The following is a 17,422-nucleotide window of genomic DNA, read 5'->3' on the forward strand; positions in this document are numbered from 1 at the left end:
AGCCGCAGTTTCCCGGGTCTGCAGCCACACAACTCCCTGGGCATCCTGTTCCCGGCCTCTCCAGCACCCCCGGCCCGTGGAGGGGCCCCTTCAAGGGCGCTGGCGCTACTGATGACTCAGGTCGCCCTCACCCGACTGAGTCAGCCCCAGCTCTCTGTGGGGCTCGAGTCACCCAGTGAGGTAACCCCGGGTTGGGCAACACGCTGAGTCACGTGCACCCCGTCCCAACCCGGCTGTCCGCCCAGGCAGGGGGGCACAGCAGGGGTGGGAGGTGGGGTGGAGGCTGGGGTCAGCTTCTGCCTGGACCTGGTCGGCTCCGTGGCATCTCCTTGTCCTCTGCCTGGTTTGAGGCCATGTTGGACCAAGCCTGGCCCCCCTACCCTGTGCTCTGTGCCCCATCATGTGGCCCCAGCGTGCCCAGGCTGAACCACAGGCGGCCCTGGGCTCTGTGGAGCAAGGGCCGTGTTGCGGTGTTTCTCTGATGGGAGAGAAACGTTTCCTAAAATGGATTTGTTGGGGTGCTGAGGGTCTCTGACCATGGGACAGAGCACCTTCCGACGGCATCTGCAGCACTGCGTCCTGTCCTCAGGGAAGCCCTCCTCCAAAGGCCCCAGGGATCTGCGTGCCCACTCCCACCTTCCTGGCTGTCCTTTGAGGACACAGCCGGGCCCTGCAGCTGGGGTGACAGGGATGGGACCTGAGGCTGGGTGCAGAGGCCTCCCCACCTCGGTGTGTGAGCAGTGGGTGCAGCCCAGACGGCCCTGGAGGTGGGGCTGGGGCCAGTGGTGCCCATTCCCACAGGCCTGTGCCTGGAGCTCCTGGGGGCATGGTGCCGTCTGCAGATCTTTAGGGAGAGACTCTGGCTGGGGAGCTTGGGCCTCTCCTGGCACCATGGGGTCATTCTCTTTGGCTTTTACCCCACCAGGGCAGGTGGCACAGGTAACGGGGTCCCGTTCTGTGCCTGGCTGAATGGGCTCTGTCAGCAGCCTGCTGGCCCTCCACAGAGCTGAGGTCAGCCACCGGCCCCATGCCTTCTAACAGCTCCGGACCTGCGCCACGGGCCCCGCTAAGCAAATGCACGGCACCAGGCGTGTTCTGTGTTCCTAAGGTGAGATACACTTTCTGGAGGCAACTTTCCAAGTAGCAGTGGTTGAAACACACCGTTCTGGGTGAGCCTGTGCCCTCCACTGCAGCTCCAGGGCACTGCCTCTGTCTCTGGGACCTGCCGGCCCGTCCAACAGCTTCCACCTGCCCGGAGCCCACTGAGAGCACAAGGGCAGGTAAACCCGCCGGCCACGGGCTGGCTGTTCGGCCGTCCTGAGCTTCCCAGTGCCTGTCTCCTGGCCTATGCCATCGGGACTCATGGGACCTGAGGCCCACCAACCACAAGGCCCCACCCTTGGTATTTCTGCAGGGGGCAGTTAGTGTCCCCCCAATTTCTGATTGCTCACACTCACTGGGCAGCTCCTGGGGGTCCCTGGTGCTGTGGGAAAACATCCCCCAGCCACATGTGGGCTAACTGGGGCAGAAGGCTGGTGTGCAGGGGGACGCCACAGAGCGGGGCCCAGTGACCTAGGCAGGGACGGGACGAAGCTGCTGGGATCGGGAACATGTCTCACTGAGGCAGGGCATCCCGCCTGTGAAACTTAATTCTTGTCATATTCACAGCCCCACACAGTAGGGCAGGAGCAGAGAGGGTGTTAGACGTGACAACAGTCCTGTGGGCGCTGTGCTCAGCTGCTCATCGCTGCTACAAGAGAGACAGACGACAGAAACCCTGGGTTTTTTAAAGAAACTTCTGACAAGTAAAGAAGGTTCAAGGGCAAGTGTGCTGTGCGCACACATCCAGCCACCACCTTTGTTTCTCAGTGAGGCCACCAGCGTGGTCGTCTGCCTGTGGAAGCCCGAGGGTGGGTGTGCGTGGCCCCAACCCACAGCAGCTGGCCCTTGACCCCAACATGGGCCTGCCTCCTGGATGAAGCCGGCGGTGGGCAGCCAGCGAGTGAGGCTGCTCTGGGGATTGGGGCCACACCTCGCTTGCTCCCATACAGCCTCTCCCCAGGTGATGCTCGCACGCCGCCCGGAGCCAGCGTCCACTGTAGGGTGACTGGAGCGTTTTAAAAGGAGAGAGCGGCATTTCTGCAGGCGTGCTTCCTCAGGCTGGATTCCAGAGTGCCTCGCAAGTTTTTTATTGTGGTAAAACATACATATTGCCACATGGGCCATTTAAACCCTTTTTGAGCGTAAGGTCTGTGGCATGAGGTCCGTTCACTGTTGAGCGGCACAGCCACCTGCTAGTTCTGGGACGCCCCCAGACACACCACCCAGTCAGCAGGGTCCCCTGGCTTAGCTGCCTGAACTCTTTCTTGGAGCGTCCTCACAGCACAGTGGACAGAGCTGGGCACGATGCCAAGGTCTCCACAGATGCAAACGGGTGCTAAACACTTCACTTAGCGTCCTTTGATTTTACTGTGAAACACCAGTGCCTGCGCCTCCTGTGTCTCCTGTGTGGGATCAGCCGGCCGACAGTCTGGGCTTGTGTTTTGCTCCTGGAGACGTAACCCGCCCCAACCCACCCGCTCACGCACGGAGATTCACCTGCTATCAGCCTTGCTTCAGAATTTGGTCCTGTGCATACATTTGGACCTAATTCAAGGGTTTTGCCAGCTTCACGGTTCCTGTAGGTGTTTCCTGCAGCAACGTCCCAGCTGCTGGCTACAGGCCCTGCTGGGCTGCCTTCCTGAAGCCCCAGAACTGCCTGAGTTCCCGGACTCCACCACCAGCACCACGGGCTGCCAGCGCACCCAGTCCTGGAGCGCTCAGACGTCCCACTTCCTACCATCAGCTGGGGGACGGAGCCTCCTCGCCGCCCTCTGGCTTCCACAAGCTGCAGCCCGAGGTCGGAAGGAACTCTCTGACCATCCAGCGGGTAACTGCACCCCTGCGGACCTGGTAAGAAAGACATGGGCTGTGTGCTGTGCTTACCTAAAACCTAATTTTCAAGGAATGCCTTTTTGTGCTGTTTACAAAGTCTGGCTCTGTGGCAGGCTGGGGTTCCAGCAACAGCCCTTTCCCCGGGGAGCTGGGGTGCCCCGGCCAGGCTCAGGGAGGCCCAGCACCTTCGGAGCCAGCCAGCCAACAGGATAGGTGCCTCAGCTGGGTGGCCGCCTGCCCTCCCGGCCAGGACTTCAGCAGGGCCACAAGGTGCTGACTCCCTTTCCTAAAGCAAGTGGGCGTCCACACTGGCAGCATCAGGACACACAGAGAGTTACCAGATCTCAGTTACATCCCAGGAAAATGAGACACGAGTGTTCACCTGCGCAGCATGCCCTCCTATACCTGGAGACACGTGGTAACACATGTGGTTTCCTCACACACCTGTCCACATACTTGCCAGAGTGTATCTAAATACATCAGTGAGGTGCACAGCCCAGGCCGGAGTGGGCACTGGGGGAGGGCCATGGGGACGCTCATCCTGTGTCCCACCAGTAGCCCTCCCTTGAAGGGAGGCGACAAGGTGCGTGAGACACTGCGCATGGGGCACAGGCCACCGTCAGGGACTCTATGACGCCTGAGATTTTCAGGAGTGAGCCAGCCTGGAGCAGACACACGTGCTGCGAGGTCTGGACCGTCAGCCTCTGGGCTGCACCTGGCTGTTGGGTGGCTGTGCGTCCTTCCCTCAGGACTCTGTGTCTCCCCCTGTGCAGCCCCTGGTGCTGTGCACGATGGCTCCTGGCCATGTCACCTTGAGTAAAGTGCAACCCGCAGCCGCAGGCTTTCCAGGAGGAGGGTGGGTCTCCCCTGCTGGCACCCACCCTTGGGGGAGCCCGACCCGTAAGGTGGCCAGACCCAGGGCTCTCTGAGTGTCAGGCGACAACAACGCGAGGATCACGGTGGACCCCGTAGGCCTCCTTTCAAGCCCTGGTGGTCCCCACTGCTGGGGTCCGGAGGGAGCCCCAGCCTCAGCCCTGCCGGCCAGGAGCAGCCGGCACAGTGTTCGTGTCTGGGCACAGAGCATCCCTGAGCACGCAGCATGTGTGTGAGTGTGCGTCCCGCGGCAGGACGGCTGCGGTGGAGGCAGCAGGGCTGGGCTGGGCAGCCGTGTGGGCCCCAATCTGCCACCTACTCATCTCGCCAGAGCCAGCAGGAGGGTGTCCTGTTGCTCGCAGCAGCATTTTAAGGGCAGTCTAAGGTATTAGGGGCAGAGATTTCAACTGCACACATATGTTCCCCAGGCAGAAAGCTTTATTCAATTGCATTACTTAATTATTCCATCAAGAAAGAAGAGGACACACTGCCTGCTAATGTCTGCTCACGGGCTGGCCTTGGACCCAGGTGTCAACAGAGTCGAGGGGCAGGACCACGTTCGCCTGGCGTGTGTGACTCCCAAGGCCGGCGGACCCTGCGGGAAGCCAGGAGAGCCAGGCTGAGGACGCAGCTCAGCTTCCCGCCCCTGTGCTGAACCACTGGCCGAAGGCTCAGGGCCACAACGGCAAGAGCGAGGCTTGGTGTCATGGGTTTGGAACCTCCGATGGCTCCTCCTCGACCAGCTCTGCTCTGCACCGCCTGTACTTGCCTAAGTGCTGCTTCTGCAGCAGCCGGAAGATGCTGGCCAGCGGCCTGGGCGCCTCCGAGGCTGGGCGTGCCCCCTCTCCCCCCGCCGCCGGGGACCAGGGGGGCTGGCGCTGGGGACAGCCCCTTGCCCGGGATCTGCAGCGGTGGGACTCTGTTGAATCAACAGACACACTGTCAATGTCTTCGCAACGTAAACACTCAAACTTCAGCTGTTTTTTAGTTTTAAAGGCCATGTGTGGACAAAAAAACCACATTCAAGTGCTCAGGAGGAGCAAAGTCGCCCACTCAGCGCCCCCTCGGGAGGCTTCTCTGGGCTATGTTGACATGGGTGAGCCCCTCCCACCAGGCTCTCCTCTGCACTGATGCCAAACAAAGTCAGGGGTTACCCTCAGAGGCACGAGGATGGAGTGAACGGAGGGGCACATGGTGGCACACAGAGGAGGCCCTGGGTCAGTGGGGAAGGCATTGGTGCGGGAAGCCAGGAAGGAGCTTTCACTGGGTGGTGGGGAGGGTCCCTTTTCAGGGAGCCCAGCTGACTTAGAGCTGCAGACAGGGCCCTGTGGAGGAGGCAGGGAGGGGGCCTGGCAAGCAGCAGCCCAGAGCTGACCCAGCCCTGCCTGCTTCTGGGATGAATTTTGGTGGGATGCAGCATGCCCACTCACGCACTCTAGGACTTCTCTGCGTGATGGGTGCAGATCTGAGGACATTTGGTGCCTGCCCTTCACAGAAGCACCAGCTCTCCTGGGCTGTGTCTGTGACTATATACCATGCGAATGCTTAGGGGCTCTTGTGCATTTTTTGTAATAGGACAACTGTGTAATTATGTTTTAGCTTCAAAAAGCAAAATGCAGAGCATCTACTGTATAATCTCACTCAACACATAAAAATGGGTTTAAACAGCAAGACAGCAGAATGTGAAGAGCATTGCTACTAGTGAGTCAGGTCACGGGAACCCGCCTCCCCCGCCTCCCAGTGGTTAGGCGGCTGCGTGGGGCACTACCTGGGTGCTGGCGGCACGCTGGCGAGACGAGGCGTCAGACTGGGGCGCTGAGGGCCATGGTGGGAGATGCCGCCTGCAGGGGACAGGTGAGCATGAGCCAGGGAGGGGGGCCAACCCGGGCTCCGCACCCCACCTGTGGGGGGCGCCCGCACCCCCTGCTCTCCTGGCAGGCAGGGGGCCATCCACTCGATCTTCTCAGCCGCAAGCACCTTGCAGCTGGGACGACACGCAGAGCATCCCAACTGGCCCTGTGTGCGCAAGGCACTCCCTGCCCCCCAGCCTTGGCTCTCGCCCATCGGGGCGCCTGGAAGAGAAGAGGACCCCAAGAGGCTCTCTGCTGGGGCCAGGGGCAGGAGCGGTGGGTGACACAGGGGCATCAGTGCCCGCCACTGCCTGGTTTGTCTGTTGAGATCTTCCGGGTTGGTGAGAGACTTCTCGTGAAGATGTAAATGGGCCCCGGTATGTTCTAGTCACCCGAGGGCAGATGTGGCAAGACTGCTATGGTTGATGCCTGAATTCCTTTGCATCTGAGTTTTGGAGAATTTTAACAGAAGAAAGGCAGGGAAAGAAGGGAGACAGACTTCAGGTTAGGCTCCCTGTGTTCCTTTCACTGCTAAGAACCTGGATCAGAGAGGATAGGGGCCTTTCCCAAGGCAGCACAGCGCCAGGTGGCCGAGGGGGTCTCATCTCTCTACCCTGGGCTGCGTGGGCACCAGAGCACTCCTGAGTCTACAGCAGCACCAGGAGGCCCTGTGCAGCAGCTAAGAACAGGGAGGCAAATGGTGCCAGCAGGCTGGTTATTGTGCCTTCAATGTTTGGACATCTGGGGTCTTGCTGACCCGGGAGGCAGAGCTCTCCCTGGGGCTGGCCAGCTCCCGGAGCCAGTACGTGGTTTGCGGGTGAGCGGGTTGGGTATAAAAACCAACGCACCCAGGGCCTACGCTCTGGACACCCCCCGGCCTTACATCGCCCTGCCTACCTGAGACCAGGCACCAGGGACTGGGCTGACTCAGAGCGGCCAACCCCAGAACCAGTGGGTGGGCTCTTCCCACTGCCTCCTCACTCCTCTCTGTGAGGGTCCCCCAACCCCTGCTCCCTCTGTCTCCGGACTGAGCCAGTCTCCTTTGTGGCCTCCCTGTTCTGATTAACCAAATCCCGGGTATGTTTCAAACACAACTGTAATGGCAGAGACCTTCTGCTCAGCAGTTATGTGCTTGGCACCACAGCAGTCCCCTGAAATACTTGCTTATTTGCTCCTCAATTTGTGGAGACAGCTGTAACCAACAGAGATTAGGAGAGTGAGGCCCCAGGAGGCCAACGCCTCAGGGGGTCATGTGGGCAGCGCTGGGGCCCGGGGGGCGCTGTGGCCCTCTGACCCTGAGAACACGGGTGGCCTGCGTACCCGCAGATGTCCATTCCTAAGGACCGCATGGCACTGCGGGTCTGCTCTCATGAAAGAGGTGCACAGTGCTGCCGGAGGGAGGCCCCACAGGTGCCAGGAGGGTGCTGTGCTGCCAACAGGGCCCCTGCAAGTCAAGGCAGTGACTTCTGTCCAGGAGAACCATGTTATCCAGGGCACTTCAGAAAGGTTTCCATTAGAAAAATTCAAATTTAAAACACTTTGACATTTAAAGGTGATAAGTTTCTTTACCCTCTTGGTAAACATGAAAAAACGAATCTTCTGTGGTGCCAGGTAAACAAGGATGTTTTCTGGGTGGGGCAATGTGCTCTGTGTGGCCTCTGAGGGGAAAGAGGCCAGAAATGCTGAGCGGCCAGGCGCGAGGCCCGCGTCCCAGGCTGCTGCTCCGGTGGACTGACGCATCTGGTGAGCGTTTGCAGAGCAGGGGCTTCTGGCTACCACGGCATCGAGACCCAGGACCCTGTGTGAGGCTGGACGGACTGTGCAGACGATGATGCTGGGGAGTCAGCAGGGCAGACGGCGCATGTCACCCGGCCACCGCATGGCCTGTGTGGGGCTGGGCAGGTGCTGTGCCAGGTGGGGTGGCCATGCTTGCAGGGGACGGATTCTGTGGGAGGGACAGGTGCCCATATCACCCGCAGCCCAGCTGCACCGAGCAGAAGCCAGGAGAGGCTGGGAGACTCGGGGCCAGAGTGCCTGAGAGGCTGTGCAGCGCCAGCCAGGCTGCAGAAAGCATGCGTGCGTATGCAGGGGGACCCCGAGAGCCTGGGGGGAGAGGGCAGCAGCTTGGGAGCTGGCTGGAGGCTGGGTGGTGCCAGCCCAGGTTATCAGAGGTGGAGTCTGGGCCCTTCAAGGAGGACAGAGGACCCGCACGTTGCCACTCCAAGTCACTCCAAAGCCCCTGAGCACACGCCACAGAGCCTTCGGGGCAATGAGGGAAAAGCAGCTCACCACACAGAGACGCAGTGGGACTCAGGCCGACTTGCCAGAACACAGGGAGCCGGAGGGCAGGGGAGGGGGCCGTGTGGGGCCACGGTCAGCAAGAGCTCCTCCTCCAACAGGAAGACAAAGGCGTCACGGCCCAGAGAATTCACTGACCACTGACCTCCCTACAACGAAAGGTACTTGGGGCTGAAAGGAAGCAGCAGCTGACGGTGGCCAGGCCCTGGGAAGGGACAAGCAGTTCAGGGATGGTGCCAACGTGAATGGAAGGACAAGCGTGCCGTGTGTGTGTGTGTGTGTGTGTGTGTGTGCGCACGTGTGCAGGGACTGGTTCCTCATATGATCTTCAAGAAATAAGAGTTTGCTTGACAGAAATAACAGTATGTAATCCTGGGTTTTTAGCACCTATGGATGTCATACACACCACACGTGACACGTACAGTTATATATAAACGGCGCATACCATGTGCAGGGATGTGGTGCTGCTGTTTCATCAGAATAAGCCAATATTCACCTCAAGATGCATGCTGGAGGCCCCAGGGCAGACACTAAGGAAAGAGAAAGCTCGCTGCTGAAACACCAACAGAGGGATCGAATGTGTCCTCATCGGCTTGGTGGCCACAGCAAAGTACCACAGACAGGGTGGCTTCAGCAGCAGCAGTTTATTTCTTACAGGCCAGAGGCTGGGGGTCCGAGGTCAGGCTGACTTCCCCCTTTCTGGGTTGCAGAAGGCTGTCTTCCAGCCGTGTCCTCCAACAGCCTCTGAGCAGGCGATGTGGTGCGTCTCTTCCTACAAGGGCACTGATCCTATCAGGTTAGGGCCCCACCTCTGTGACCCACCAGAGGTCCTGTCTCCAAATACAGTCACACTGGGGGTCAGGACTTCAATATAGAAATTCTGAGGGGACACAATTCAGTCCATAGCAAACTGACACACTAAAAATTTTAATACAAAAGAAGGCATTTAAGGAGATACAGATAAACAAAAGACCCCAAGTCACATATAAAACAAATAGTAACATGGCAGACATGAACCCAGACGTGTTAAGAACTATATTAACTATCAACAGATGAACACTCCAATCAACTGGCAGAGAGTGTAAGAGTGGGCCAAGCAAGAAGAAAGACATGATCACCTTACACTGTGCACAGAGGGCACGCTTTAGACTTAAGGACACAAAGAGGTTGAACATAGAAGCTGGGAAAAGATACATCAAGTAAATTATAATCAGCCTGAAAATTAAATGAAGGAAATTCTGTATAAAAAATAATTAAATATTTGGGTATAAGTTTATCAATAATGAATAAGACCTGCACCCTAAGAACTACAAAAGCTTCCTTAGACAAATTAAAGACCCGACAGATGGAGAGAGGGGAAGGTCCATGGGTTGGAAGACTTAACACTCACATAGCAGTCTACCCCAAACTCACTCAGAGAGTCAATAAAACACCTACCAAAATTCTAGCAGCCTTTTCTGATAGAACCTGACAAACAGATCTTACAGTCCAAAGGACCTGGAATATCCAAAATTATTTTGGTAAATTAAGAACAAAGTTACAGGGCTTACACTGCTTTCAAAGTCTAACTGCAAAGTGACAGTAGTCAAGCCAGTGTGGTGTCTGTGGAAGGACAGCATGCTCACCAGTGGGCATGATGGACAGGCCAGAGGAAAGCCTGACTATACAGCTGACGGGCAACTTTGATTCTGGGCTGTCTGCTGTCTGCAGAATGACAACTGCTGTGTGCACATGGGTCTGGCAACCTGTAACCTTACCAAGCTTGTTTACAGTTCTAGTGTGATTCTTAAAGTTTCTACATACAAGAGCACGCTGTCTACAAAGACAGACAGTTACACGTCTTCCTTCCATGTACGTGCCTCCGGCTCCTTGTTCTCACTGACCTGACAGCATCAGATGGCGGTGGTGCTTGTGGGCACCTCATCTCCCTCCCCACAAGGGAAACAGTCTTTCAGCACTGCGATGTTGGCGGGGGTTTTCTGTAGATGCCCTCTTTCTGGTTGAGTTCCCTTCTATGACACATTTCCTGAGAATTTTTTTTATCAGGAGTGATTGTAGAACTTTTTACATCCTTAATTCTGCCAATAGTTTATGGATCTTCAGATGTCAAAATAATTTTGAATTCCTGGGATAAACCCCGTTTGGTGATGGCATATAATCCTTTTTGTGTTGCTAGATGTTATAGACTCACATATTCTAGAAGAATTCTGCACTCATATTCACGAAGAATCTTGCTGTTTTCTGCCCTGTCTTTGGCTTTATCATCAATGAACTGCCAAGTGCCTGACCCTCTCCTGTTTTCTGAAAGAGCCCACGTACAACTGGCATTAGTGCTTCCTTAAACGTCCCATACATTCACCCATGAGGCTGTGTGTGTGTGTGTGTGTGAAAGATTTAAAAACTACCAATTCAACATCTTGATAGCAGTCTCTCCATATCTGCCATTTCTTTTTGATAATTTCTGTCTTTCTAGGAATTTGACCATTTCACATTAAGTCATCTATTTTGTTGGCATAGAATTGTGTATAATATTCACTTTTAGTCCCTTTAACATCTGTGGGGTGTGTAGTGATGTCGCCTCTTTCATTCCTGAAACAGGTGATTTGCTTTAAAAATTTTTTAACAAGTATAGTTCACATACAATATTTCATTAGCTTCAGGTGTATAAGACAGTGATTTGATATTTTTATGATATAAAATGCTCACCATGGTAGGTCTAGTTAGCATCTGTTACCATACAAAGTTGTTAGGATACTGATCAGATTCCCAGGCTGCACTTCTCATCCTATGACTTACTTCATGATCAGAAGTCTGCGCACCTTCGACCCCCTTGCCGGCTTCTCCCACGCACCCGTCTCGCTCCTCTGGCAACGAGCAGTCTGTTACCTGGTTTATGAGTCTGTTTCTTTTTCTTTTAGATTCTACATTTAAGTAAAATGATATATTTGTCTTTTTCTGTCTTATTTATGTTAAAGTGATACCCTCTAGGTTGATCCACATTGTCACAAATGGCAAAATTCCATTCTTTTTTATGGATAAGTAGTAATTTGTTGTGTGTATGCATTACCTCTTCATCTGTTGATAGACACTTAAGTTACTTTCCTATCTTGGCTATTGTAAATAATAAGGCAGTAATCACAGTGGTGCACATCTGTTTTTGCATTTATTTTCATTTTCTTCAGAATTCCATAAGTGGAATTACTGGATTACATGGTATTTTTACTTTTACTGTTTTGAGGAAACCCCAGACTGTTTTCCATAGTGGCTGCACCAATTTACATCCCACCAGTAGAGCAGTAGGGTTCTCCCTTTCTTTGTGCTTTTTTTAATTTTTAATTTTGGTATCGTTAATGTACAATTACTTGAACATTATGGTTACTAGACTCCCCATATTATCAAGTCCCCCCCCATACCCCATTATAGTCACTGTCCATCAGCGTAGTAAGATGCTAGAGTCATTACTTGTCTTCTCTGTTATACTACCTTCCCCATGTCCCCCCCCCGCTACATTATGTGTGCTAATCCTAATGCCCCTTTTTCACCTTCTCCCTCCCTTCCCACCCGTCCTCCCCAGTCCCTTTCCCTTTGGTAACTGTCAGTCCATTCTTGGGTTCTGTGATTCCGCTGCTGTTTTGTTCCTTCAGTTTTCCTTTGTTCTTATGCTCCACAGATGAGTGAAATCATTTGGTGCTTGTCTTTCTCTGCCTGGCTTATTTCACTGAGCATAATACCCTCCAGCTCCATCCATGTTGTTGCAAATGGTAGGATTTGTTTCTTTCTTATGGCTGAATAGTATTCCATTGTGTATATGTACATCTTCTTTATCCATTCATCTACAGACGGACACTTAGGTTGCCTCCATATCTTGGCTATTATAGATAATGCTGTGATAAACATAGGTGTGCATGTCTTTTTGAATCTGAGAAGTTGTTTTCTTAGGGTAAATTCATAGGAGTGGAATTCCTGGGGCAAACGGTATTTCTATTTTTAGTTTTTTGAGGAAACTCCATATTGCTTTCTACAATGGTTTGCCTATTTCTTTATAGGATTTTTATTTTGGTGTTAAGTTTTGTGAATTCTTTATGTATTTTGAATATTAACCCCTTATCAGATGCATTACTTGCAAACATCTCCCATCCAGTAGGCTGCTTTTTTTTTTTCTTGATGGTGCCTTTTGCTGTACAAAAGCTTTTTAGTTTGATGTAGTCCCACTTGTTTTTATTTTTGTTTCCCTTGCCCGGGCAGATGTAACCAGAAAAATATTGGTAATGCTGATGTCCAACTTTACTGCCTATATTCTCTTCTAGGAGTTCTATGGTTTCCTATTTCGTATTTGGGACTTTAATCCACCCCGAGTCTGTTCTTGCATGTGGGGTGAGACTGGGCCAGTTTCATTTTTCGCATGTTCCTGCTCAGTTTTCCTGACACCATTTTTGAAGAGACTGTCTTTTCTCCATCGTATATTCTTGCCTTGTCATATGTTAATTGACCAAAGGTTTCTACCTGACCCTTTATTCTGTTCCACTGGTCTATGGGCCTGTTATTGTGCCAGTACCATCCTGTTTTGATTGTTGTGGCTTTGTGGTAGAGCTTCAAGTCAAGGGAGCATAATCCCCCCAGCTTTATTCTTCCTTATCAGGATTGCTTTGGCCATTCGGGGTCTTTTGTGGCTCCATATAAATTTTAGGATTATTCATTTGAGTTCTGTGAAAAATGCCATTGGTATTTTGATTGGGATTGCACTGAATCTGTAGATTACTTTGGGCAGTATGGACATTTTAAACAGTATTAATCCTTCCAATTCATGAGCGGAGTATATCTTCCCGTTTTTTTTGTATCATCTTTAATTTCTTTCATCGGTGTTTTATATTCAGAGTACAGGTCTTTCACATCTCTGTGTTCAAACCTAGTCTTAGGAACTTTACTTTTTGGAAGCAATTGTAAATGGGATTTTCCTAATTTCTCTTTGCTATCTCATTATTAATGTACAGAAGTACAATAGATTTCTGTGTATTAATTTTGTATCCTGCAACTTTACTGAATTAATTTATTGGTTCTGATAGTTTTTTGGTGGCATCTTTAGAATTTTCTATATATAGTGTCATGCCATCTGCAACTAGTGACAATTTTACTTCTTCCTTACCAATATGGGTGCCTTTTCTTTTTCTTGTCGTATTACTGTGGCTAGGACTTCCTGTACTATGTTAAATAATAATGGTGATAGTGGGCATCCTAGTCTTTTTCCTGGTGATATTGGTAATTTATGTTCTCTTTGTTGGTCTGTCTAGGTAAAAGTTTATTAATCTTGGTAATCTTTTCGAAGGGCAAACTTCAGATTCCATTGACTTTCTCTATTTCACAGATTTCTATTATTTTGTCACTTAAGATGGAAACTTAACAGATTTTAGTCTTTCCTAACATAAGCATCTAAAGCTAAAGATTTCCAAACCACCCTGTTGAGGATTCTCAAAATGGCAGAGTGAGTAGGGTGATGGAAATCTCCTCCCAAAAACATGTATTTTGAAAATATAGTGAACAACTATTCCTAAAAGAGTGACTGGAAGATACAGTACATGAGCCAGGCTACATCTGTGAGAGCTCAACATCTCATGGAAAAGGGTAGGATACAAAGAAGTACCCAGGCAGGACCTGAGCACACCCCCACCCCAGCTCACCAGCGGGAGCAAGGAAATCAGAGTGGGGAGGGAGTGGAAGCACAGGACTGCTAAATAACCAGCCCTGGTGGTCTTCCCTGGAATCACAGACACACATTGTCTGGTGCACTGGGTATTGGAGGAGTGGAAAAAGCAAGGCCCAAGATTGAGACTGCAAACAGGTTCCCACAGCCTGCTGCCCTGGGACAAAAGAAAAGCAGGTGCTTTAAAAGCAGCTCTGAAGCCCCTCACGGTGATAAGCAGCCTGTCGTTCCTTCCCCGCCACCAGCACTGCAAGCAAACTGGCTGACCCACCATTGCTGTGGACCAGCTGGGGAACAGCCCTGACTACAGCAATCACACAGCATAGCACAGAGGCTTCTCCCTGCACATGGCTAACCGGCCCAGACCCAGAGGCTGCTTGACTGTGCGTGGTTGACCAGCACAGACAGTGGAGACCGGCGCATAGTCCGGGAGGCACAAAGGGGCTTTGTTCTCAAGGCAGACCATGGGCCGCTCACCTGCGACCTCCGCCAGTGTGCCTTAGGCCATCCCGAGGGCCGCCCCGCCAATGGCAGACCAGGGGATTAACCCAGTGGCTGCTCCCTGCGTGGAGTGGACTGGTGTAGACAGTGGATATGGGAAGCATGAAGGGGCTCTGTTCTCATAGTGGGACACGCGCCACTGGCCTGCGACCCCAGCCAGTGCCCTAGGTCGCCCTACCCACGGCAACTCAGGGCATTAACCCAGAGGCTGCTCTCTGTGTGCGGCTGACCTGCACAGGCAGCAGAGACGGGCAAGGCAACCAGGAAGCAGCAAAGGACTTTTCTCTCCCCGCTGACATAAGCACCACTTGCCGGCGACCACTCCCATCGCCATGAAAAGGCAGAACCTTGTTCAGTCTGAAATCTCTCAAACACCAGAGAGAGGGCCTGGTGAGACTGAAATCACCCATCTTCCTGAAAAAGAACTCAAAATAAAAGTAATAAGCATGCTGATGGAGCTACAGGGAAATAAGCAAGAGCTAAGGGATGAATTCAGAAGGAAGATAACACAAATGAAACAATGGAAGGATTTAAGAGCAGACTGGATGAGGTGGAAGAGAGAGTTAATGGAATAGAAATCAGAGAACAGGAATGCAGAGAAGCTGAGGCAGAGAGAGATAAAAGGATCTCTAGGAATGAAAGGATATTAAGAGAACTGTGACCAATCCAAATGGAACAATATTCGCATTATAGGGGTACCAGAAGAAGAAGAGAAAGAAAAAGGGATAGAAAGTGTCTTTGAAGAAATAAAAATTGCTGAAAATTTCCCCAATCTGGGGAAGGGAATAAGTCTCTCAGACCATGAAGTCTACAGATCTCCCAACACAAGGGACCCAAGGAGGACAACCAAGACATATAATAATTCAGATGGCAAAGATCAAAGACAGAGACAGAGTATTAAAAGCAGCCAGAGAGAGAAAAAAGATCACCTACAAAGGAAAACCATCAGGCTATCATCAGATTTCTCAGCAGAAAGCTTACAGGCCATAACGGAGTGGCATGATATATTCAATGCAATGAAACAGAAGGGCCTTGAACCAAGAATACTGTATCCAGCAGGATTATCATTTAAATTTGAAGGAGGGATTAAACAATTCCCAGTTAAGCCAAAAGTTGAGGGAATTTATTGCCCATAAACCATCTCTACAGTGTATTTCAAAGGGACTGCTCTAGATGGAAGTGCTCCTAAGGCTACATAGATGTCACCAGAGAAAATAAAACCACAGCAAAGAAAGTAGACCAACCTACTACTAACTAAATATAAATAAAATCAGCTATCCACAAAATCAGTCAAGGAAAACACAAAAGAGTACAGAATAAAATGCCTAACATATAAAGAGTGGAGGAGGAAGAAAAAGAAGGCAGAGAAATAAAGAGTCATCAGACTGAGTTTATAATAGCATAGTAAGTGAGTTAAAGTTAGATGGTTAGATAGTAAAGAAGCTACCCTTGAACCTTTGGTCACCACGAATCCAAACCTGCAATGGCAATAAGTACATATCTATTAATAATCATCCTAAATGTAAATGGACTGAATACATAAATCAAAAGACAGATAGTAGTAGAATGGATAAAAAAGCAAGACCCATCTATATGCTGCTTACAAGAGACTCACCTCAAACCTGAAGACATACACAGACTAAAAATGAAGGGATGGAAAAAGATATTTCATGCAAACAATAGGGAGAAAAAAGCAGGTGTTGCAGTACTTGTATCAGACAAAATAGACTTCAAAACAAAGAAAGTAACAAGAAACAAAGAAGGACATTACATAATGATAAAGGGGTCAGTCCAACAAGAGGATATAACCATTATAAATATCTATGCACCCAACACAGGAGCACCTACATATGTGAAACAAATACTAACAGAATTAAAGGGGGAAATATAATGCAATGCATTCATTTTAGGAAACTTCAGCGCACCACTCACTTGAAAGGACAGATCAACCATACAGAAAATAAGTAAGGACACAGAGGCACTGAACAACACACTAGAACAGATGGGCCTAACAGACATCTACAGAACTCTACACCCAAAAGCAGCAGGATATACACATTCTTCTCAAGTGCACATGAAACATTTTCCAGAATAGAACACATACGAGGCCACAAAAAGAGCCTCAGTAAATTAAAAAAGACTGAAATTCTACCAACCAACTTCTCAGAAACACAAAGGTAGAAAACTAGAAATAAATTTTACAGAGAAAACAAAAAGGCTCACAAACACATGGAGGCTTAACAAGATGCTCCTAAATAATCAATGGATCAATGACCAAATTAAAACAGAGATTGAGCAGTATATGGAGACAAATGAATACAACAGCACAAAGCCCCAACTTCTGTGGGACCCAGCGAAGGCAGTTCTAAGAGAAAAGTATACAGAATCCAGGCATATTTAAAGAAGGATGAACAATCCCAAATGAACACTCTGAATTCTCAATTATTGAAACTGGGAAAAGAAGACATGAGGCCCAAAGTCAGCAGAAGGAGGGACGTAATAAAGATCAGAGAATAAATAAATAAAATTGAGAAGAATAAAACAATAGAAAAAATTAATGAAACCAAGAGCTGGTTCTTTGAGAAAATAAATGAAACAGATAAATGCCTAGCCAGACTTATTAGAGGAAAAGAGAATCTACACACATAAACAGAATCAGAAACGAGAAAGGAAAAATTACAATGGACCCCACTGAAATACAAAGAATTACTAGAGAATACTATGAGAATCCATATGCTAACAAGCTGGAAAACCTAGAAGAAATGGACAACTTCCCAGAAAAATACAACCTTCCAAGACTGACCAAGGAAGAACAGAAAATTTAAACAGACCAATTACCAGCAATGAAATTGAACTGGAAATCAAAACACTACCCAGGAATAAAACTCCTGGGCCAGACGGATTCACTGCTGAATTTTATCAGACATTTAGAGAAGTCATAATATCCATTCTCCTTAAAGTTTTCCAAAAAATAGGAGGGAATACTTCCAAACTCATTCTATGAAGCCAGCATAACCCTAATACCAAAACCAGGAAAAGATAACACAAAAAAAGAAAATGATAGACCAATATCCGTGATGAACATAGATGTAAAAATACTCAACAAAATATAAGCGAACTAAATTAAAAAATACATCAAGAGGATCATACACCATGACCAAGTGGGATTCATCCCAGGGATGCAAGGATGGTACAACATTAAAAAATCCATAAACATCATCCACCACATCAACAAAGAGGACAAAAACCACATGATCATCTCCATAGA

At 50.2% G+C, this 17,422-nt stretch overlaps 1 protein-coding gene and 1 long non-coding RNA gene across 7 annotated transcripts in view; one reads left to right on the forward strand and one right to left on the reverse strand.

The window, feature by feature from the left end:
• The first annotated feature begins 242 nt into the window (after window positions 1-242).
• On the forward strand, window positions 243-4,355 carry LOC118967129 (uncharacterized). Its single transcript, XR_012131856.1, has 3 exons — window positions 243-1,280; window positions 1,669-2,952; window positions 4,236-4,355. It is a non-coding gene; the product is annotated as an uncharacterized lncRNA (long non-coding RNA).
• RNF212 (ring finger protein 212) overlaps window positions 4,228-17,422 on the reverse strand; it is a 35,950-nt gene continuing 22,755 nt past the window's right edge. For 4 of the 6 annotated variants that reach the window (XM_073237919.1, XM_073237918.1, XM_036991609.2 and 1 more), the window contains 3 exons: window positions 5,576-5,648; window positions 4,577-4,729; window positions 4,228-4,402 (listed from right to left, as the gene is read on the reverse strand). In XM_073237919.1, coding sequence (XP_073094020.1) covers window positions 4,339-4,402; window positions 4,577-4,729; window positions 5,576-5,648 — 290 coding nt within the window. In that variant the 3' untranslated portion in view covers window positions 4,228-4,338. Of the gene's footprint in view, window positions 4,403-4,576; window positions 4,730-5,575; window positions 5,649-7,226; window positions 7,603-17,422 lie in introns of those variants that run through there. The other 2 variants (XM_073237916.1, XR_012131855.1) reach the window with 2 other exon arrangements.

Source organism: Manis javanica, chromosome 5, assembly GCF_040802235.1.
Source record: "Manis javanica isolate MJ-LG chromosome 5, MJ_LKY, whole genome shotgun sequence".
Taxonomy (NCBI): domain Eukaryota; kingdom Metazoa; phylum Chordata; class Mammalia; order Pholidota; family Manidae; genus Manis; species Manis javanica.